The 21330-nt window shown below is 43.1% G+C and overlaps 1 protein-coding gene across 7 annotated transcripts in view; it reads left to right on the top strand.

Moving 5' to 3' along the window:
• obscnb (obscurin, cytoskeletal calmodulin and titin-interacting RhoGEF b) overlaps nucleotides 1-21330 on the top strand; it is a 56597-nt gene that overhangs the window by 13635 nt on the left and 21632 nt on the right. For 4 of the 7 annotated variants that reach the window (XM_053653197.1, XM_053653359.1, XM_053653031.1 and 1 more), the window contains 29 exons: nucleotides 747-1022; nucleotides 1327-1602; nucleotides 2660-2935; nucleotides 3238-3513; nucleotides 5469-5744; nucleotides 5837-6112; nucleotides 6243-6509; nucleotides 6805-7074; nucleotides 7360-7626; nucleotides 8333-8599; nucleotides 8679-8791; nucleotides 8911-9064; nucleotides 9245-9406; nucleotides 9494-9598; nucleotides 9745-10011; nucleotides 10169-10438; nucleotides 10812-11078; nucleotides 11468-11734; nucleotides 12210-12476; nucleotides 12707-12976; nucleotides 13167-13436; nucleotides 13533-13799; nucleotides 14849-15115; nucleotides 15209-15475; nucleotides 16660-16929; nucleotides 17445-17714; nucleotides 17923-18201; nucleotides 18639-18905; nucleotides 19943-20215. In XM_053653197.1, coding sequence (XP_053509172.1) covers nucleotides 747-1022; nucleotides 1327-1602; nucleotides 2660-2935; nucleotides 3238-3513; nucleotides 5469-5744; nucleotides 5837-6112; nucleotides 6243-6509; nucleotides 6805-7074; nucleotides 7360-7626; nucleotides 8333-8599; nucleotides 8679-8791; nucleotides 8911-9064; nucleotides 9245-9406; nucleotides 9494-9598; nucleotides 9745-10011; nucleotides 10169-10438; nucleotides 10812-11078; nucleotides 11468-11734; nucleotides 12210-12476; nucleotides 12707-12976; nucleotides 13167-13436; nucleotides 13533-13799; nucleotides 14849-15115; nucleotides 15209-15475; nucleotides 16660-16929; nucleotides 17445-17714; nucleotides 17923-18201; nucleotides 18639-18905; nucleotides 19943-20215 — 7299 coding nt within the window. The remainder of the gene's footprint in view (nucleotides 1-746; nucleotides 1023-1326; nucleotides 1603-2659; nucleotides 2936-3237; nucleotides 3514-5468; nucleotides 5745-5836; nucleotides 6113-6242; nucleotides 6510-6804; nucleotides 7075-7359; nucleotides 7627-8332; nucleotides 8600-8678; nucleotides 8792-8910; nucleotides 9065-9244; nucleotides 9407-9493; nucleotides 9599-9744; nucleotides 10012-10168; nucleotides 10439-10811; nucleotides 11079-11467; nucleotides 11735-12209; nucleotides 12477-12706; nucleotides 12977-13166; nucleotides 13437-13532; nucleotides 13800-14848; nucleotides 15116-15208; nucleotides 15476-16659; nucleotides 16930-17444; nucleotides 17715-17922; nucleotides 18202-18638; nucleotides 18906-19942; nucleotides 20216-21330) is intronic. The other 3 variants (XM_053653280.1, XM_053653441.1, XM_053653518.1) reach the window with 3 other exon arrangements.

The following is a 21330-nucleotide window of genomic DNA, read 5'->3' as shown; positions in this document are numbered from 1 at the left end:
GTAGCACTATGGAGTCAGTAGGTGGTATCCTATCAACCACCGGCTCCACCTTCTTCAAGAAGGCTGAATACGCTGAAGTGCTTACTGGTGCATATGCATAAATAATTAGTTTTCCTTCCTGAGACTCAGAGACAGCCCTATTGTTCACCACGTATAACTCCAACCGGGAGGTCCTCTGCCTGGGACTGTTGAGTATTTTGAAACCTGCCTGAGTCCTAACTCTTGTGGGGAAGGGGGTCTCCAGAGTAGGAGAGATCACCCTAATTGATATATTTGGTACCAGAGCCCGTACAGTGTGTTTGCATGTTGGCTGGCTATGTATGGTTCGTATTTGTCTATCTCATCCACTAACTAGGGTTCTTTACCTGCCAGCAAAGTGACGTTCTCTACAGGTGGGTCCCAGTAACCCTAATTCAAGAAGGGCACTTAGTGTTTTTAGGCCCTTCCTGTGGGTCTTCATGGATCACTCTTTCTCTGACCTCTCTCCTCAGATCTGTTCATCAAGTGTGGCCCTTCTAGCAGCATTTAGTTCTCACTGACATAACACTAAGATTTTTCAAAATACACAAGCTTCTTCACCATGGCAAGATCTTGACATCAAGATTGATATGAACTAATAATGGTTGCTTTGATGAATGTGCTGTTTTTCTGTTTGGAATATTCATTTATTTGTGTGATGTTGAATGTGAACTATATTTGACTAAGAATCAGCAGCTCATTCATGATGCATTAAACTGTCTCTTCAGAACCCCAAGCAGTTTTCAGCAACAAGGACACCTATCAGAAGGAGGTGAAAGTTTCTGCCTCTCAGAAAGCCACGCTGAGCTGTGAAGTGTGCAACTCCAAAACTGAGGTGAAATGGTATAAAGACGGCAAACAGCTGATGTCCAGTAAGACCGTCCACGTGGGGACGAAGGGCAAAATCCGTCAACTGGTATTGGACAGTGTGGAGAAGAAGGATGCAGGAGAGTACACCTGTGAAGTTGGAAATGAGAAGCTGCTCTTTAAGATTCAGGTGACAGGTATGGAAAAGTTTTTCAAAGTTGGTATAATATTTTTTTTTTGTATTAAATATTTAAAATATAACTGACGAGAAGGTGTCCCAGCTTGACTCATCCCGTAATATAGATAACACAGTTAGCTGACTAATATGGGGCAGCCTAGAATTGTATGTAAAAGAACAATTACCCCTGCTGTTCTCCTTCAAAACCTTAAAAGGAACAAGGATGGAGCAGACGTGCAAATGGAAGGGATTTGTTTATTTTTGTTCTATTTGTCGAGGTGTGTCTCTACAATTGTAATGATATGCAATAATTCTCCCATCAGAAACTCATGCCACTTTCACCAACAAGGACACCTATCAGAAGGAGGTGAAAGTTTCTGCCTCTCAGAAAGCCACGCTGAGCTGTGAAGTGTCCGATTCTAAAACCGAGGTGAAATGGTATAAAGACGGCAAACAGCTGGTCTCCAGTAAGACCGTCCACGTGGAGACGAAGGGCAAAATCCGTCAACTGGTGTTGGACAGTGTGGAGAAGAAGGATGCAGGAGAGTACACCTGTGAAGTTGGAAATGAGAAGCTGGCTTTTAAGATTCAGGTGGCAGGTATGGAAATTGTTATTAAGGTTTGAAATGTTTTTTCTCCTACATGATTCAAATGTAACTGATGAGATTGCATCTAGACTTGGCTCAATCTTTAATACACAAGTTCCCAACCCCTGGTCCTGGAGTCCTGCACGTTTTAGTGTTTTCCCCAAGCTAACAAACTCGCTTAAACTCCAGTGCTGTTAATTAGCTGATTACTTAAGTCAGTTGTTTTGAGATTAGGGAAAACATAGAAATGTTCAGCACAGGGGGTGTACACTAGGACCTGTGGGAACTTAGGGGTACACTAGGACCTGTGGGTACATTAGGTTGGGAACCTGTGCTTTTATACAGAAAACAGCTATAGGAATCCTGGCATAGGCAGCTGTCTAATGTGCTGACTTTTATATGGAGCAACCTAGAATTGTATGTAAAAGAACAGTTAATACCTGAGTGTGTCCCCTTCAGATGTAGTTCTGCCATTCTTCAAAGCCTTCACCAAACGGAGACGGCCAGATTACTAGCCTAGGCGGAGCCGGGACAAGCAGATTTTGTGTCTGGGCTAATAGTTTTGTTATTTGTAGTTGCCTAGATGTCCCTGCTGCTAGTTTTCATTTGGTATGCAGCCATGTTTAAATTTAACATGCTTCACAGTGGTGCGATGCACCTCCATGCTGTAACCGTAGGACCACCTGCTACACTACACACATCAGCTGAGGATCCGGTTGATGGTAGAATGTTTATTACTAGATGCATTAATTCATGTGCATGTATGACCAACAATCTTTTCAGAACCAGAAAGGTGCAAGTATGTGGAAACCTTCACGAAACAGAGCAATATAAAGTGAAACGCAAAACTCTCCTGCTGTCGCAGTACACGCAAAGTCGCAGCGCGTCAAACATATCCAGAGAAAATCAAGATGCTACACAGTTTCTAATATTTTTTATATTTTAACACGTAATGCACCACAGCTCAACAATTTGGTGTCGGCATTTCATATACATGTTTGTTTCGCCGAGTCTGTTAAGGTGTCCCCACGTCTCTGTACCTTAGGCTCTTGAATATTTGTCCCATCAGAACCTCAAGCCACTTTCATCAACAAGGACACCTATCAGAAGGAGGTGAAAGTTTCTGCCTCTCAGAAAGCCACGCTGAGCTGTGAAGTGTGTGACTCCAAGACCGAGGTAAAATGGTATAACGACGGCAAACAGCTGATCTCCAGTAAGACCGTCCACGTGGAGACGAAGGGCAAAATCCGTCAACTGGTGTTGGACAGTGTGGAGAAGAAGGATGCAGGAGAGTACACCTGTGAAGTTGGAAATGAGAAGCTGGCCTTTAAGATTCAGGTGACAGGTATGGAAAAGATTTTCAAAGTTGGTATAATTTTTTTTGTTTTAAATATTTAAAATATAACTGAAGAGAAGGTGTCCCAGCTTGACCCATCCTGTAATATAGATAACACGAGTAGCTGACTAATATGGGGCAGCCTAGAATTGCATGAAAAAGAACAGTTACCTCTGCTGTCCTTCTAAACCTTAAAAGGAGTAAGAATGGAGCAGACATGCAAATGGAATGGATTTGTTTTGTTTGCTTTTGGTCTATTGGTCAAGGCATGTCTCTTCAATTGTATTGATATGCAATATTTGTCCCATCAGAACCTCAAGCCACTTTCATCAACAAGGACACCTATCAGAAGGAAGTGAAAGTTTCTGCCTCTCAGAAAGCCACGCTGAGCTGTGAAGTGTTCGACTCTAAGACCGAGGTGAAATGGTATAAAGACGGCAAACAGCTGATCTCCAGTAAGACCGTCCACGTGGAGACGAAGGGCAAAATCCGTCAACTGGTGTTGGACAGTGTGGAGAAGAAGGATGCAGGAGAGTACACCTGTGAAGTTGGGAATGAGAAGCTGCTCTTTAAGATTCAGGTGGCAGGTACAGAAAGGTTTTTCAAAGTTTGTGTAATTTGTTTATGTATTAAATAGTTCAAATATAACTGACGAAAAGGTGTCCCAGCTTGACTCATCCCACAATAAAGAGAAGAACACGATCAGCTGACTTATACAGTTGCAATCAATATGATTCAACCCCCATTGCAAATCAGGTTTATTGTCAAAATTTACAGACTTTCAGCTGTTTGCAATGAACAAATCAAACAAAAGCAATTGAAATAGTCGCAGGGTGGCTGTGGCTCAGGTGGTAGAGCGGTGGTAGAGTGGGTTGTCCACTAATGGTGCAGTTCGATTCCCGGCCCACATGACTCCACATGCCGAAGTGTCCTTGGGCAAGACACTAAACCCCAAGTTGCTCCCAATGGCATGTTAGCGCCTTGCATGGCAGCTCTGCTACTATTGGTGTGTGAATGGGGGAATGAGACATAGTGTAAAGCGCTTTGGATAAAAGCTCTATATAAGTGCGCCATTTAAATTGTTCAACAGAACCAATGCTTCAAGTGGTTTCCTCAAATTCAACTTGTAATGACTTCTCCAGTTTCAAAATTATTCAACCCCATCATGGCAAGCATTTTTATTACTTAGTAGAGCACTCTTTTGCTGTTATGACTTGCTGCAAGCGAGATGCTGAGCCAGACACCAGCTTCTGCAGTGTTCCAGAGGAATCTTCTCCCATTCCTCATGAGCAATGGCCTCCAGTTCAGTAATATTCTTGGGTTTGCTTGCTGCAACCGCCTTCTTCAAATCACACCATAGATTTTCAATGGGGTTCAAGTCAGGTGACTGTGATGGCCCTGTAGAATCTTCCAGGACTTCTTCTGCAAACAAGCCTTGGTGGAATTTGAGGTATGCTTGGGATTGTTGTCCTGTTGGAAGGTCCAATGACGCCCAAGCTTCAGCTTCCTCACAGACAGCATGACGTTTTTTCCTAGGATTTCCTGATACTTCAATGACTCCATCTGTCCTTCCACATGCTGCAGGTTTCCAGTGCCAGAGGATGCAAAGCAGCCCCAGAGCATCACTGAGCCTCCACCATGCTCGACTGTGGACAGAGTGTTCTTTCTTCATTCTTCTTCCTCCAGACATACCGCTGATCCACAGTGCCGAAAAGTTCCAGTTTTGTTTCATTGCTCCACAGAACAGAGTCGCACAACTTCTGTGGCTTATTTATGATTTTGAGCGACTTTTCTTGTGCTTTTGGGTCAGTAGTGGTGGACATCTTGGAGTTCTGGCATGGAAACCTTCTGCGTTTAGTACACACCTTACTGTGCTCACTGAAACCTCAGTGCCTGTTACACCAAGTCTTGCTGCAGGTCTTTTGCAGTCACTCGAGGGTTTTTCACAACGTGCCTTCTCAGAAATCTGCTTGCAGCCATAGATGGCTTCCTTTTTCTGCCCCGTCCAGGCATTTCGTTAATTTTCTGCCCCTAGCCAGTTCAGGTATTTCATGTGTTCCAGCTCAAGCACAGCTGAAAGCCCTTGATTAGATGCATCAGGTTTGCTTGAGACAACACCTGTTTTGCATATTTGTGCTGTTGTGAGGGATTCTATTCAGGGGGGTGAATAAGTTTGAGACTGGAGAAGTCATTATAAGTTTCATTTTCAGTTGAATTTGGGGAAACCACTTGAAGCATTGGTTGTGTTGAACTATTTCTATTGCGCTGGTTTGATTTGTTCAACGCAAACAGCTGAAAGTCTGTACATTTTGACAGTAAACCTGGTTTGCAATGGGGGTTGAATCTTTTGATTGCAACTGTATGGGGCAGCCTAGAATCGTATGTAAAAAAAACAGCTACCTCTGCTGTCCTCCTTCAAAACCTTACAAGGTGCAACAATGGAGCAGACGTGCAAGCAGACGGGATTGTTTTGTTTTTATTCGGTCTATTTGTCAAGGCATGTCTCTACAATTGTAATGATATGCAATAATTGTCCCTTCAGAATCTCAAGCCACTTTCATCAACAAGGACACCTATCAGAAGGAGGTGAAAGTTTCCGCCTCTCAGAAAGCCACGCTGAGCTGTGAAGTGTCCGATTCTAAGACCGAGGTGAAATGGTATAAAGACGGCAAACAGCTGATGTCCAGTAAGACCGTCCACGTGGAGACGAAGGACAAAATCCGTCAACTGGTGTTGGACAGTGTGGAGAAGGAGGATGCAGGAGAGTACACCTGTGAAGTTGGAAGTGAGAAGCTGGCTTTTAAGATTCAGGTGGCAGGTATGTTTATTAGTCTTCAGCATTCTTAATGAATTTGCAGCAACTAGTGAATGATTATCCGTTACACATCCGCCTTATATTTCTTTCTATAGACATCTCTGCTAAATTCCAAAAGAAACCCAGTACGAAGGAAACTATAGCTGTGCAAGAAACCGAGAACATTATCCTAACGACTGTGGTAACAACAGAACATGCTAATGTTAGTTGGTTCAGGGACGGTGTACAGCTGAAGGAGGGTAATAAGTACGAAATGAAGAGAGAAGGTTCGTCTCATGTCCTCATCGTTAAGTCCTCTGAAGCAAAGGATACCGGCACTTATACGTGTCAGACAGCTGACGACAAGATGGAATTCCAAGTTCAGATCAAAGGTAAGAATCTGCTGCAGGTTGTTTTTTTTATTATTATTATTTATTTATTTATTTATTTATTTATTTATTTATTTTTATAAACGTCTGTGGGATTTCATTTCTGGCAATCAACTTTTGTATGTTTTTTCAGAGTCTCCACTGAAATTTGTGGTTGGCTTGGAGCCAGTATCTGTTGTCCTTGGCAGCACCATGACTTTGTCCTGCCAGCTAAACAGAGCTGCTGGAGATGTCCTCTGGAGACACAACGGCAAAGAAATGAAGCTTGGAGGCAGATACGTCATCCGTGCTGACGGTCCTCAACGTTTACTCACAGTGTCTTCTGTAGCCCATGAAGATGAAGGAGAGTACAGTTGCGAATGCAGAGATGACAAGACTACTGCTAAGGTCACCACTAAAGGTGAGCAAAGCCTCCAAAGCGCTGCTGAATGCTCAATTCTGACTGGTCAGAAGACGAACAGTTTTCTATAGCAGCCGTTCTGACCGTAGTTACGAGGCAAATCACACGTTCATACTATTGATGCGCTCGTTCTAGGTTATTGAACACGTTGCGTTGTCTGGCCAATGCGCTGCGTAATCTGTGCCTAATAATAAACAAATTGTATAATAACTTGGATCTTTACACTTGTAGTGTATCTATATTTATAGTTTAGATATGTACATGGAGACTACATTGTTTGTTTGTTCTGTTATAGCTCCACGTCTGGTGAAGTTCGTGTCCAAGTTGAACAATGTCGTGGCAAACGAAGGCAAGGATGCGATCTTTAAATGTTGCGTCACTCCTGCGGACGTAAGCGTGAGATGGCTGTATAATAACGTGCCTGTCGTCTCTGGGCCCAAATTCATGATCGCTCACGGCGGCACCAGCCATTCGCTCACGATCACGGCGGTCACGTTAGAGGACGTGGGAGAAATCAGTGTGGATGCTGAAGGGAAAGTGTGTAAAGCGACTCTGCAAGTGCAAAGTAAGTGCAAGTCCAAATTTTATACGATTTATCAGTCTCCCCCTACCCCGTCGGTCGGTTTACCAGATGGACGATTCCACGATTGGGGTGTCATTTGTGTGGCACTCGGATTACATTTACAAATATTTATGTAAAGTAATGTAAACACCCGTAACGTATCCTACGCAGCAACCTACTGTACTAAATGGCACCACAGTCATGAATTCACCTGGAAGTTATTGTAATGACCCTGATGGTGATGTGGTGGTCCTACAGTACTTGAGAACCTTGTGCCTATTTTTGCAGAGCTCCCTGTTATGTTCGTTAAGAAGCTTGAGAACAAAACGGTCCAAGAACAGGACACCGTGGAGCTTGAGGTGGAACTGAGTAGGCCGTCCACTGAGGTAAAGTGGATGAAGAACGGCATTGTGCTGCAGCCTGAAGGGAATCTGACGATTCAAGCTGACGGAGTTAAACAGACTCTGATCTTTAAGAGTGTAACCTGCGCTGACCGAGGCTTCTACTCTTGTGAGACTCTGGATGACAAGACTCAGGCCAAACTGACTGTAGAAAGTAAGCCGCCTTCTGGTCTCCGTGTGTGTGTGTGTGTGTGTGTGTGTGTATATATATATATATATATATATATATATATATATATATATATATATATATATATATATATATATATATATATATATATATATAATATGTATATATCTCCATTTTATCTGTTGACTTGATCTTTTCTGCACTGAAGTCACTAAACACCCGTAATTTAGTGAAAAAAATACTCATGAGAATTGGGATGTAACTGAATACTACTGTTCAGAATCAACATATGATGTTTTCTGAACAGATGCAAGTACAGATACGAATAGGGGATGGACTGTTTATTTAATTTTATACTTCTTTTAATGCTTGCTGAAAAGGTTCACAGGGCACCTGGTTGCGATTAGAGGTGTGCATTGGGACTGGGTTTTTATGTTGCACAAGGAATTTCCGTTGTTCTTTCTTTAATCGTTAGTAACGGCCTGGTCAGGGCCACGATGCTTTAAATTTGGCAGTTTTATATTTGGGACATACAATCAACTAAATTAATTTACAAACAGTGTGGGTGGGAACTGGAATGATGTACCTGGAGATTGGGGAACATGGTTTCGGTTTCACTTTAATTCAGATTTAAATCCGAGTCCAGATACGGATATCACAGGTAGGTGTTCCTACCTGAAGAAAAGCCACAATGGATTTCTAACGATCCACTCCGATTGTGGCCCTTTAGTGAAGAAGATCCAGGTTGTTAAGGGCTTGAAAGAGATGAAAGTCCACGAACAGGAGACGGCGACAATGGAGGTTGAACTTAGCCAGCCTGATGTGGAAGCCTTCTGGACCAAAGATGGGCAAAAACTGAGAGCGAGTCCCAAAATCCTCATTACAGCTCTGGGTAATAAACATTCCTTGACCATGTCCCAGCTGAAGATGGAAGACAGTGGGATGATCTCTTTCCAGGCAGAAGGTGTCCACACGTCGGCAAAACTCATCATCACTGGTACGTCTGTTCTCATTAGTTAAAGTTTAAATTTTTTTTAAAAAGCGAGTATTTTAGAGCTGTATTCTATATTTTGCAGAACCTCCTGCAAAGATCCTCAGACCATTAGAAGATGTGACTACTCCGGAAAAGGAGAAAGCCACCTTTGAGTGTGACGTGTCCCGAGTGAATGCTGACGTGACGTGGTTTAAGGTATACAGATGTCATTCGCTTCTTTCGTTGCAACCAGTTCTTCAAAATACCAAACAGAAAGAGTGATATCATACGTTATGTACACGCACAACGAACATGAAACCTCTTTTTCCTCTCAGAATGATGAGGAACTGAAACCAGGAAAGAGATACATGATGCATTCCCAAGGTCGGAAGCGTAGCCTCCTCATCCAGAAGTGTACTTATGAAGACCAAGGCGTGTACGTGTGCAAAACGACGGATGACAACACATCAGCCAAGCTAACCGTTCATGGTAGAGAAGAACAACTTTTATTTGTTATTTAACATCTCACGTATGAGTTGTGAGAGTTTCATGTTATGAATCTGTTGTTTTTTGGGAGTTTTTTCCCCATGATTAGTATCACTTTCTATAAGCAGAAGCTTTGGCCTTAGTCATCAACCATTGGTGTTCTTATTTTTGGCTCTTCTGCAGCCCGTGACATTAAGATTATTAAGCAGCTGCACGATTTGGAAGTGACGGAGAAAGAGAGTGCGGCGTTTGTCTGTGAGGTGTCGCATGACGAAGTGGAAGGTCAGTGGTTTAAAGATGACGTCAGACTCAAAGCCGGGGACAACATCAAGATGAGACAGGAAGGTGAGTTGGGTTTTGCGTTAACAATTCTGGATTCTGACAAGCCAAAAGGTGTTGATTAACACCCTGCCCCCCCCCATGTTTTTAAAGGGAGAACATATATTCTACTCTTCAAATCTGTGAAGCCTGAAGATGCTGCTGAAATCAAGTTCATGGCTGAGAAGGCTTCATCAGTCGCTAAGCTCACAGTCAAAGGTTGGTGGTTTAAAGTAAAGGTGGTGTATGTTGACGCGTGCATGCGTGTTGATGTTAATATAAAGTCAAATATAAACTCGTGGCCTAATTCTGTCGAGTTTAACGATCTCTCGTGAGGTCTTTTAAGAGCTTTAAAATGATTACAGAATTGCCTGTGAGATTCGTGAAGAAACTCCGAGACAAAATTGCCATGTACAAGCACCGGGGACATTTGGAGTGCCAGGTGTCTCGAGCCAGTGCCACGGTCACATGGTATAAGAACAAGGACAAGATCCGAGCCAGTCAGAAGCACGTGATCTCCAGCGAGGACGTGTATCGCAAGCTGACCATCACTGACGTGGACTCTGGGGATGAAGCCACGTACACGTGCGACGCTGTCGATGAAAAGACATCATGCAAGCTACTCGTGGAGGGTAATGATAATGGGAAATGTTTAACTAGGACTATTATTGCATATTGTAGAGGTTGGAATTCTAATGACTAATATATTTCCTGCATCTTTGACATTTATCTAACGATGTTAACACATTTGGCCCTACGATTGTAATGTAATGTCCTAATGATTTCCAGAGCAGGCCATCAGCATCGTCAAGGAGCTCAGCGCAGTGGAAGTGACGGAACCGTTCGCGGCTCACTTCGAGGTTGAGGTCAGCGTGGAAACGGTCAAGCCGGTCAAGTGGGCCCTGAACGGAGAAAGTCTGAGCGAGAGCAGCGATATTGAGCTCGAGAAGGAAGGCACAATGCATCGCCTTACGTTTAAGAAGACCAAGGCTTCCATGTCAGGAACAGTGCAGTTCACAGCTGGGAAAAGCAAATCCACGGCTCGGCTCATCGTGAAAGGTTCGGCTGACGATAGCAAAAAAAAGCCCAACAAATTTTACCTTTAGACTAGTCATTTCTACAGTGAAAATGTGATTTGCGCCATTTTGTGTAGTAATACGTCTTTGACGCTATAGAATTGTTGAATTTAGCTTCAAATCAAGTGTCATGTTTATCAAGTAAGGATAAAACACTTCAGTGGGGTGCTGTTATAGGGAAATAACCAACGGCAGGGTGGTGTGACGCGGCTTGAACCACATCTCCCGAAGTGCTTTATTCCTCGTAGATCACAGCAGTTAATCAACGCCGTTATCGTAGGTCTTCGATTATGTGGCGCGCCTGCGATACGATCAAAACGATAACCTGAAAAACAGATCTATAATTTCCTCCACAGAGCGCCCCATCGAGGTGGTCGAGCCCCTCAGAAACGTGACCGGCCAAGAAAAGGCTTCAGCCAAGCTGTCATGCAGGCTATCGGCTGTTCCTAAAGAAGTGTCTTGGTTTAAGGGTCAAACTGCTCTGGAGGAATCCAGCAAGTATATTATGAAACAAAATGGTGCTGAAGTGCAGCTGCTCATCCAGGTGCTGAGTCCAGATGATGCTGGAGAGTATCGCTGTCAGACTGGGACCTGTGAGACCAAAGCAACACTCACTGTTGAAGGTAAAGTAGGGCTGGCTTGAATAATTTTAAATATTCAAGTATTCTTTCCGCTGATATTTGTTTCCTTCTTTCATACTCCTCCCCAATACACCCCCCCCCCCCCCCCGTTTTACTTCCGTCATTGTTGCATAGCTGAAATAGCTACAACTTTTACGCTCTATGCTTATTTTCAAGTTCACTGAAAGTACGCTGTTGTTAACGTATGTTTTTTAGATGAACATATATTAACCATAGTATGTTTGTACGGATTAGTATTTGAGAATGGAGCTCATCCAGAAACACCCAGTATTTGAAACCTGTAAAATGCTGCTCAGGCCAGGCCTACCTGCATTTGTTTTTGGAATGGGAAAAGGGAGCCTCGTAACACTTATGAACTGATCGGTCCACAGTGCGTGACGTTCGGATCACCAAGCGCTTGACGGATGTGGAGGTCGATGAAGGCGGGGATGCTGTGTTTACCTGCGAGGTGAATTATGCTGACGAGGAAGCCGAGTGGTTCCTCAACGACAAGCCGCTGTTCAGTAATGAGGTTAACGTCATCCAGCACGTGAATAAGACGCATACCATCACTCTCAAGAACCTGGCACCTCAAGATGGTGGGATGATCACCTTCAAGATTAGGGAACAGAAGCAGACAGTCTGCCTGAATGTAAAAGGTATTATAGTTTGAGGAAAAATGTTTACAGTGCCTTGCATAAGTATTCAACCCCCCCACCCCCAAACCTGGAACAGAAATAGACTTAATTAGGAATAAATATTATGCGGAAAATAAATAGTTAGCAGAATTATTTCTAATTTTAAAAAACAACAACATTGAACGGCGTCTTGGAGATTCAACAAACACATGGAAAAGGGTTCTTTGTTGTGATAAGACCAAAATGTAACATAAAGTGCTACATTTGTTGGGAACCCATCGCCCCAAGAACACTATCTTGACTTTAAAGCATGGTGGTGGTAGTATCAGCATGTGGGGATGCTTTACTTCAGCAGAGACTGGGAAAACTGGTCAAGCGTGAAGGCAGGATGGATTTTGCTAAATGTGAATTATGAATACTTGCGCAAGGCACTGTTTCAAGACTCTTGTGGCTTGGAGAAATTCAGAACGCTTCATTCTGGTTTGTTGCACTGCAGAAAAGAAAGCCGTCTTCCTTAAGTTGTTAGACGACGTGATCGGAGAAGAAAAGGGCATTGTAACGCTGAAATGTGAAGCCTCAAAACACACAGTGTCCCCTGTTTGGCGGAAAGATGGTGCCGTCCTTTCTGCGGACAGCAAGCATGAGCTTTTGCATGACGGCAGAATCCTGGGTCTGACAATCCGGGACATCGCGCAGGCGGACGCCGGAGAGTACAGCTGTGATCTTGGTACAGATGTTACGAAATCAAAGGTCACCATTAGAGGTATGATGAAAGGAAAACTCGCATTACAGACAGATACTTCATCTGTTTACTATTTAAGATGATACTATTGAAGCAATAACACATTAGAAGGAGCTCATTAATAAATAAATAAATAAATACCCTGGTATTTGAGTACCTCCTGACCAATCAGAATCGAGAATTCAACAGCGTTTTGGTAGAAGGTATAGCGCCATTTTAAACTTATCTCCTTTTTCTCCCGCATCGCACAGAAATCAGCATCGGCATCACAAAACGCTTGAAGTCAGTGGAGGCTAAAGCGGGTGAGACCTGCGTGTTCGAGTGCATTCTCTCTCGAGAAAGCTCGGACACGTGCTCATGGAGCCTGAAAGGCCAACACGTGACGAGCGGAGGGCGTTTCCAGATTAGCAGCAAAGGGCGCAAGCACACGCTTAGCATCCAAGGAGTGACTGGGTCAGACTCGGGGGAGGTCATTTTCACTCTCAAGGATTTGAACTCGAGAGCGACGTTGTCTGTGGAAGGTGAGACATTTGTCACTCGACCAAATGAAGCACCAATCACACCTTAGAGGGCTTCCATATATGGAGTGTTTTGTCCATTTGAATGTAACCGTGGTATGTTTGGCATGCAGTGTGATTTATTTGCAAGCAACTTCATGAAATAGCTTCATTGTTGTGTGTGTTTTTTTTGTTTTTTTTTTCTTTGCTTCAGGTGAAGTTCCTACCTTCTCTAAAGAGCTCCAGGGTGTTAGCGTTGCTCCTGGAGAAGATGCTACATTCCTCTGTGAGCTCTCTCTGGCCGGCTTGGATGTTGTTTGGTGGAAGAACGGAAAGACGATCCAGAAAAGCCTAAAGTATGAGATTATTCAGGAAAATAAGGTGGTGAAGCTGATTGTTCACAGTGTTACTGCCAAGGATTCTGGAGAATACGGCTGCGAGGTGACCGGTGGACCGACATCGAAAGCTCATCTGGAAATCAAAGGTGCTTCTTCGATCATCTTGATGATGTATTAATACTTTTTATATTTGCAGATTTCAGAACTAAATTCGTATTATTATTTAAATATTTTTTTTTTAGAGCCTGTGAACAAGTTCATCCGTGAGCTCAAAGATCTCACCGCGCATGAAAAAGGTGCCGTCAGTTTCGAATGTGAAACCGCACAACCGGCTTCCAAAGTCACCTGGCTGAAAGGCGTGAAGGAGATCAAGGCAGGGAGAAAGTATCAGATGACGCAGAAGGAAAGAATCCTCATTCTCACGGTGAAAGATTTGGAGGAGGCTGACGGTGATACGTACTCGTGCAATATAGACACTGCCAAGAGCACCGCCAAGCTGACTGTTCAAGGTAAGAGCCCGAGCAGTTTAGAGAGGACCGGACGCTGACCGATGTGTGGCATACATGGTTTTTTACAGTTACATTTATATAGCACTTTTCTAGACACTCAAATAGTATGGGGGGAGGGGGGTCTCCTCATCCACCATTAATGTGTAGCATCCACCTGGATGATGCGACCGCAAACATAGTGCACCAGAATGCCCAATACACACCAGCGATTGGTGGCCAATGGGGGAATTTCGCCAGGACACTGGGGTTATACCCCTACTCTTTACGATAAGTGTCCTGGGACACTTATCTAATGACCACAGACAGTCAGGACCTCTGTTAACGTCTCATCTGAAAGACAGTGCTGTTTTTACAGTATAGTGTCCCTGTCACTATTCTGGAGCATTAGACCCCACACAGACCACAGGGCCCCTTGCTGGTCTTACTAATACCACTTCCAGCAGCAACCCCAGGTGGTCTCCCATCCAGGTACTGACCAGACTCAACCCTGCTTACCTTCAGTGGGAAACCAGCCGAGAACTGCAAGGTGATAAGGCTCTTGTAAATACTGTCAGTAACAAGTACAGGCAGTAAAGTTACGAGGTTATTTGTATATATTGGCTTGATTTTCATTTTCTAGATTAATGAAAGTGTAGCTGCTTATTTTGCCTTGTTTGGAAGACAAAAAATTTTTTGGCTTATTTTAGGTTTAAGGCAAGCTCATTGAGATAAAGATAAAACCTTGTGAACCCCTTGCTTTGTCCTTGGAGTTTGTCTTCCTTGCTAGTAGTGTGGTTTCGTGAGCTTTGTTGAGTAGATTCCGAACTGATGTTAGTTTAATAACAGTTTAATCAATTTTAATTTCAGTACCACACAGGTTTTTATTCAATCCTGTCTTGACGCCTGAGTGCACCAACCATCAAGAGATTGTTGCTCTACCACACTCATGGAATCGATCACTTACCTAAGCATGGGATATAAATGTAGACCCGATTTTTTGCAAAAAAAAAAGCCCAAAAAATGCATCTCCTTACTTGCCAATTCTCTTCCTCTGTTATCCAAATCATCAGTTCTTCCAGCCATTTTCACTCAGGAGTTGAAGGACCAGAAGGCTATGGAGAAGGGAAGTGTCACCTGGTGCTGCGAGCTGTCTAAACCAGGTATACCGGTTCAGTGGCGCAAGGGGGAAGTAGACCTTTGTTCTTGCACCAAGTATGAATTCCGGCAAGACGGCCACCTCGTCCAGTTGATCATCCACGACCTTGACCCTGAAGACTCTGGAGTCTACACCTGCGATAGTGGAGATCAGAAAACGACAGCACACCTAGAAGTAAAGGGTAGGATTTTCGCAAATCTGGATTGCTTATGAAGGATGCCACAGCAGGTTTTTTCATTTTCCTCCCCTTGAACTTCACCTCTTCACTTTGCAGCACTACCCATTCTGTTTAAAACCCCTCTGAAAAAGCTGGAAGCCGAAGCCGGGGAAACGGCCGTATTCCGGTGTGAACTTACCAAACCGGGAGCACCTGTAGTATGGAGAAAAGATCAAAAGATTCTACAGTCGAGCAACAAACACCAGTTAAGGCAGGATGGAGCTGTAGTCGAGCTAGTCATCTACAAGCTACAGGAAGCAGACTCGGGAGAGTATTCCTGTGATTCAGGGTATGAAATGACATCTGCCCAACTCACGGTAAAGGGTAGGAACCTATATTCTACCTTCTTAACTGGCAGCAGTGACCTTAAGCGCCCTACCTCCGTCCCATGCCACCTCCTGCATAGTTCGACTCACATTTTCCACATCATTCCTTGCTAAAATATCCTTACAAAGACGCTACTTTCCATCTTCCCCACAGTTCCTTTCTTTTCCTTTCTTGCATGGGACACTCTTCTCACATTTTATACTACTAATTTCACCAGCTGTCACCAAATCTGTGGCTGCACGCTTCTTTGTTTTTTTTTGGTGTGAATGTAAAAGACGCGACATGTGTTACATGCACAGGAATTTAATACAGCTGCTAAACCCCCATTTTAATGCTCTACATTGTTATATAAACTACAATTGCTAGTACACTTTATACTGCAATATTTCAAATAATTCTTTCCTTTGGAACTGTTGATGTTTTGAGTTCATTGGACATAGGTTTTCCAGCCTTTTAAAACACACACCTATAGTCTATACATATGTATACGGCCGAAAGTTTTTGGACACCTGACCATCATACCCATATGTGATTGCTGAACATCCCCATTCCAGATTTAGTCCCCCTTTGCTCTTTTAATAAGCTCCAATCTTCTGGGAAGGCTTTCTTCTTGATTTTGGGGCGTGGCTCTGGGGATTTGCTACAAATTTCATTCAACTACAAGAGCGTTAGTGAGGTCAGGTGAGGAGGCCTGGGGTGCAGTTCATCCCAAAGGTGTTCAGTGTGGTGTGTCGCTGCAGGACACTCGAATTCTTCCACTCTAACCTTGGGAAACCATGTCTTCATGGAGCTCGTGCACAGGGGCATTGTCATGCTGGAACAGGTTTGGGCCTCTTGGTTCCAATGAAGGTAAATTGTAATCCTACAGCATACAAAGACATTCTAGACAATTGTGTGCGTCCAACTTTGTCACAACATTCGGGGGGAAAAACCACATATTATGGGTGTCGTGGTCAGGGGTCCACTTATGTTTGGACATGTAGTGGACTAAAGCATTTCCTGTCAATAACATGGACAGAGAAGGCAAGCATCAAAAAGACATGTACCTTCTTTTGAATGGTGGTGCAGTGAGTAATGGGTATGCCAACTAGGGAGCTGTTCAAGTTTTTTAAATGGCCACCCTTATTCCAACTACACCACTGTATCCCTTGTAACCCCATTGGACGATGTTTATTAAACAGAACCCGACATTACTATCGACACCGAGCTGAAGAGCTGCATCGTTAACGAAGGAGACGATGTGTCCTTTGAGTGCTTCGTATCTCACGACGGCGCCCAGAACGTGAAGTGGGAACTTCAGGGCGTTCCTCTCCAGAGCAACGAGATGAACGTAATCCAAGCGGAAGGCAAGAGGCACTTGCTCACTCTAAGGAGCGTGACCGAGAAAGACTCGGGCACCGTGTCCTTCCATGTGGGGAGCCATACTTCGTTCGCTTGTCTCACGGTTAAAGGTAAACTCAAGAGTCTCTGAAGACTCCACCATCTGCAAGGCTTTGCGTTTCTCCTTTCTGACCATTTAACTCCCTCAACCTCCTTTTGAATAACATCGCTTTCGAATTGCTGTACTCGAGGCACGTTTTAGAGACTGCATTAATAATGAATTATCGGTGAATTGTTCTCGTGAATTTGTTTGACTTGATTCATCACTTGTTTGACATGTTCTTAACGAGGTTCTTCACGTTGTACAGAATCCGAACACACGACAGAGATGACTGAAAACAGTTAGCCACCTATTGTTAGCTAGCCATCAAAAGCACAACCTCTTTTTGTATGAATGACATGAATTACTGTATATTCCTATTCCCGTTACACCATGTTCTACTGACTGAATGTGTATTTTTAACTAAAAATAAAAATAAAAAATCTAGCCCAGTGCAGTCCAAGTATCTTTTCATGTCATATTCTAGTTATTTTGTCTTTTGTCAAATACATTTTTAACAACTTATTTCATACTATGTGCTTCTAGCTGTCCCTGTGCTGAAGTTTACAAAAGACTTGATGAACCAGGAAGCCACAGAAGGAGATAAAGTTACGTTATCCTGTGAAACGTCAACCCCCGACGCCCTTGTGACCTGGAAGAAGGACCGAAAAGTCATTTCTGAAGGAGACAAGTATTCCATTCAGAAGAACGGTACAATCCAGACTCTGGTGATCTGCAAGCTAACGGTTGGCGATGCTGGAGAATACGTGTGTGAAGTCGGAGAGAAACAAAGCAAAGCCACTTTGAGTGTCAAAGGTGATCAGTTTTAGTGTTTGCATTGTTCTGCTCGTGTTCTCTCAAGCCAGTTATGATCAGTTACGATGCAGATATCAATATCTTATAAATCCCAATCTATAAAATGGCCTTCGATGGACTTTCATTAACTTTTTAAATATATGGTCAATAGTCGCATTTTCCTTAGAAAGAGTTAGCTTTTTTTTTTTTTGCGCTTCTCTTTATCTAGAACATGTACGAATTACAAGGAAACTTAAGGACGTAACCGTGACGACCGGCGAGGATGCTGCATTCGATTGCGAGGTGTCCAAGACAGGAGTAACTAATGCCGAATGGTGGCTAGGCTTCAATCACCTGCAAAACAATGACTTGAATCAGATAAGCAGCCGAGGGAGGGAACACAGCCTAGTGTTAAAAATGGTCACGCCTGATGATTCGGGTGACGTGGCCTTTGTGGTTGGCTGTGAGAGGACTGTTGCTTCCTTGGTGGTGAAGGAGAAACCCAAAGGTAAAGGGTTAGTTCTCTGCAAGTGCTTGTGAGTCATCGGTACTTCTTCAATAGCTAGCGATGCTGTGATGTGTGGCTCTCGTGTATGATTTGGGTGCATGTGTGCACAACAGCGCCATGTTATAATGTCATGTATTATACAGTATGAACACAGCAATGAGCGTTCATCTTAACACTAACATACATAGTTGTCCTGTCCAGGTCCTCCAAAAAGGCAAGACTCTTGTACTTTAGGAGGCAAGCAGATTAGTATGAACGCATCATGTTGGCTCGTTCACTTTTGCTTTTTAGACGGTTAAAAGAATTTGGCTTTTTATGGCTTTTTGGCTTGTTTGCTTATCGTCAGTCGAAGATCTGTAATTGATCACAACTCTTATGAAACGCTAACGCATCCCGTCCAAATACAAATGTACTGTTCTTCCTCTCGCACTTGTCAGAAACCCCGGCCTTCTTCCGCAAGGAGTTGGCGAACGTAGACGCTGTAGAAGGTGACACGGTTACACTCCGCTGTGAACTTTCTAAGCCCGGCGTCAGCGTGGAGTGGCGTAAAGGTGGAGTAGTCCTGCAACCCAATAAGAAGTTTCAGCTGAAGCAAGAGGCATGCGTACAAGAGCTTCACATACACGACCTGAAACCGGAGGACAGTGGCTATTACACTTGTGACGCAGGAAATCAGTTAACGACGGCTTCGGTTTCAGTGCAAGGTAATGAATGTTATTGTTCACTTCAGCATTAAAAAAAAAAGTCATGGCTTGTAGCAGGTTGGATTAAAGTCGTAGCACTTTAGGAATTAAGAGTTAATCCTTTCATGCGTGCCATGCACAATTTGGATCGTCAATTTTGTGCCAGGATCCAATGAATACCCTTTCAGTTAAAGATTAAATTTAAAAAAAAAGATGTTTAGAAAACATCCTAATTCATATGATGTACAACTTTAAGTGAGGTGGAACAAACTGGAATATGTTTTTAAATAATTTATGCATTAAAAGGTTAAGGAAACGTTTTCCAGACATTCATGTCAATTCTATCTTTTAAAAAAACCGAACAGACGCCATGACGGCTTGTGTATACGGTCTGTTCTTATTCCTAGAGAAATTTCAAGGTTGATGTCTGGTTTCTATCTAATCTGATGTCTCTTGTTTCCTGTTAAATGACTCATCCAAATTTCTTGCTGATGTGTGTGAGGTGGCCTGGGAAAACGCGTGGGAAGTCGCTGCAGATGAATTCTAGGAAAACGGTCGAAGTTGATGACTAATCATGGGTTTTTTGGGGGGGTTTTTTTGCCGTTATTATCATTTGACTATTCAACAATTTTGAGAGTGATGTTTTTTGATCAGTAGATTAGGTAATAAATATATCAGTGGCGTTGGGATGGAATCTCCCTCTTTTTATTTGCTTTATTATATACTGTATATGTAGTACAAAATGGCATCTTCCTCACGTGAAGGGTTTTCCCAGGCCACCACGGGCATTTTCTGACAGAAAGTATACGACTATCATGACATTTCCAGCATTTTCAGATCGAACTCCAACCATAATAATGAACTATTGCTTCTTTTGTTTTTCTGGCAAGGTTAGTCAGCAAATTTGGCAGTTTAAATCCATGAAAAGAAATTAGGCCTAGTTAAATCCTTGCTCACAGTGATGTATTGTTTTTTTGTGTGTGTGTGTGTGAGTGTGATTTCTATTTAAATGAGTTCAGGGATGCTATTGATTAGCTGTTTGTCTGTGGTCTCTGCAGAGGCTGAGGTGCTCATAGTGTCTGGTATAAAAAGCACTGATGTCTTTGCGGGAGAGCAGGCAGTGTTCTCCTGCCAGCTGTCTCGCCGTGCCAAAGGGAGAGTCCAGTGGTGGCTGGATGGCACCCGTTTGGAGAACAGTCCCTTCAGTGTTATTGGGGTGGGTGAAGACAATATTCACACCCTCACCCTAAAGAATCTGGCACCAAATGACTCGGGCACCGTCCTGTTCAAAACGGGAAGCTTGACGTCCTCGGCTAGGCTGTTAGTTAAAGGTACCGGAACAGGTGGAGGTGTTGAGGGGTGCGGTTCAGCTCTTTTGTTTATGGCCCTGCAGCATTGAAGGGTGATTCTAGAGCAGGTTGAAATACGCGTGTCCATGAATTTTCTGAACTGACAAACTAACAAAACCCCAGCTAAGACCCACTTTTACTTGTACTGCTCTCATTTTTAAGTGCCTTAGAATTTCTTCTACCACAGAGCTGTTGAATTCCGGATTCTGATTGGTCAGAAAGTGTTGAGCAATTTTCTATGGCAGTAGATTTCATGGACAATTTAAACACGTGAAGTTTAGAAATGTAACAGGGCTAGACCTCTTTTTAAAAATAAATAAATAAATAAATAAATAAAAATACACACATCTGTACCCATAACGCTCTTCCACATATGTTTGTATGATTTATACAATAGAGCACTAGACATGAAATCATTCTTAAAAAGCTGTGAAATGCTGGTGAACTCTTCCAAACATTCCAGTTACTTTAGTGACGAAATGTATACATAAATACTCATATTTTACATTCTGGCTTAGAAATACTGTGTTAAAGTTTTACAATGCTTGCAGAGGCCTCCAAAAGGGTTTGTTTCCCCCCCCCTTCAACCGACTGAATGAGTGTCTTGCTTGGCAACTCACCTATGCATGGCCTACATTGTGGTTCATCATTTCAGTCATTTGAAATGTTTCAGAAAATTCTGAAATAAAAAATAATAAAATTTTTTTTTTTTTTTTAAACATTTTGTTCCACTAACTTGTCGTGTAGGACGCATCAAAGTCACCTTAGATGCGACATCAATTCATCTTGTTTTTTACTTTAGAAAAAAGATCAATGGAAATGGAAGGTTTTTGAGTACGTACGACTGATTTGAAGGATTTCCAGGGAAGTTCGTCAGAACTAGTGCGAGTCGTCGTCCCCCCCCGTTAGCCTGTAAAAGGATCCTGCTCTGTCACCTTCGTTATTTTCACGAGTGACCCAGATGAATCCTAGATCCATGTTTACGCATGTGGTCCACTTACTTAAGTTCTGGACCATCAAAGCGGCTTAAACATCAAAAAAAGAACACAGAATCGGTTAGTTTTATGACAGTCATGTATATTGAAACCCTTTTATTC

Source organism: Ictalurus furcatus, chromosome 1 (genome assembly GCF_023375685.1).
Source record: "Ictalurus furcatus strain D&B chromosome 1, Billie_1.0, whole genome shotgun sequence".
Lineage (NCBI taxonomy): Eukaryota > Metazoa > Chordata > Actinopteri > Siluriformes > Ictaluridae > Ictalurus > Ictalurus furcatus.
Note: the sequence above shows the minus strand (reverse complement) of the source record. Positions and strands in the feature narration are given on the sequence as shown.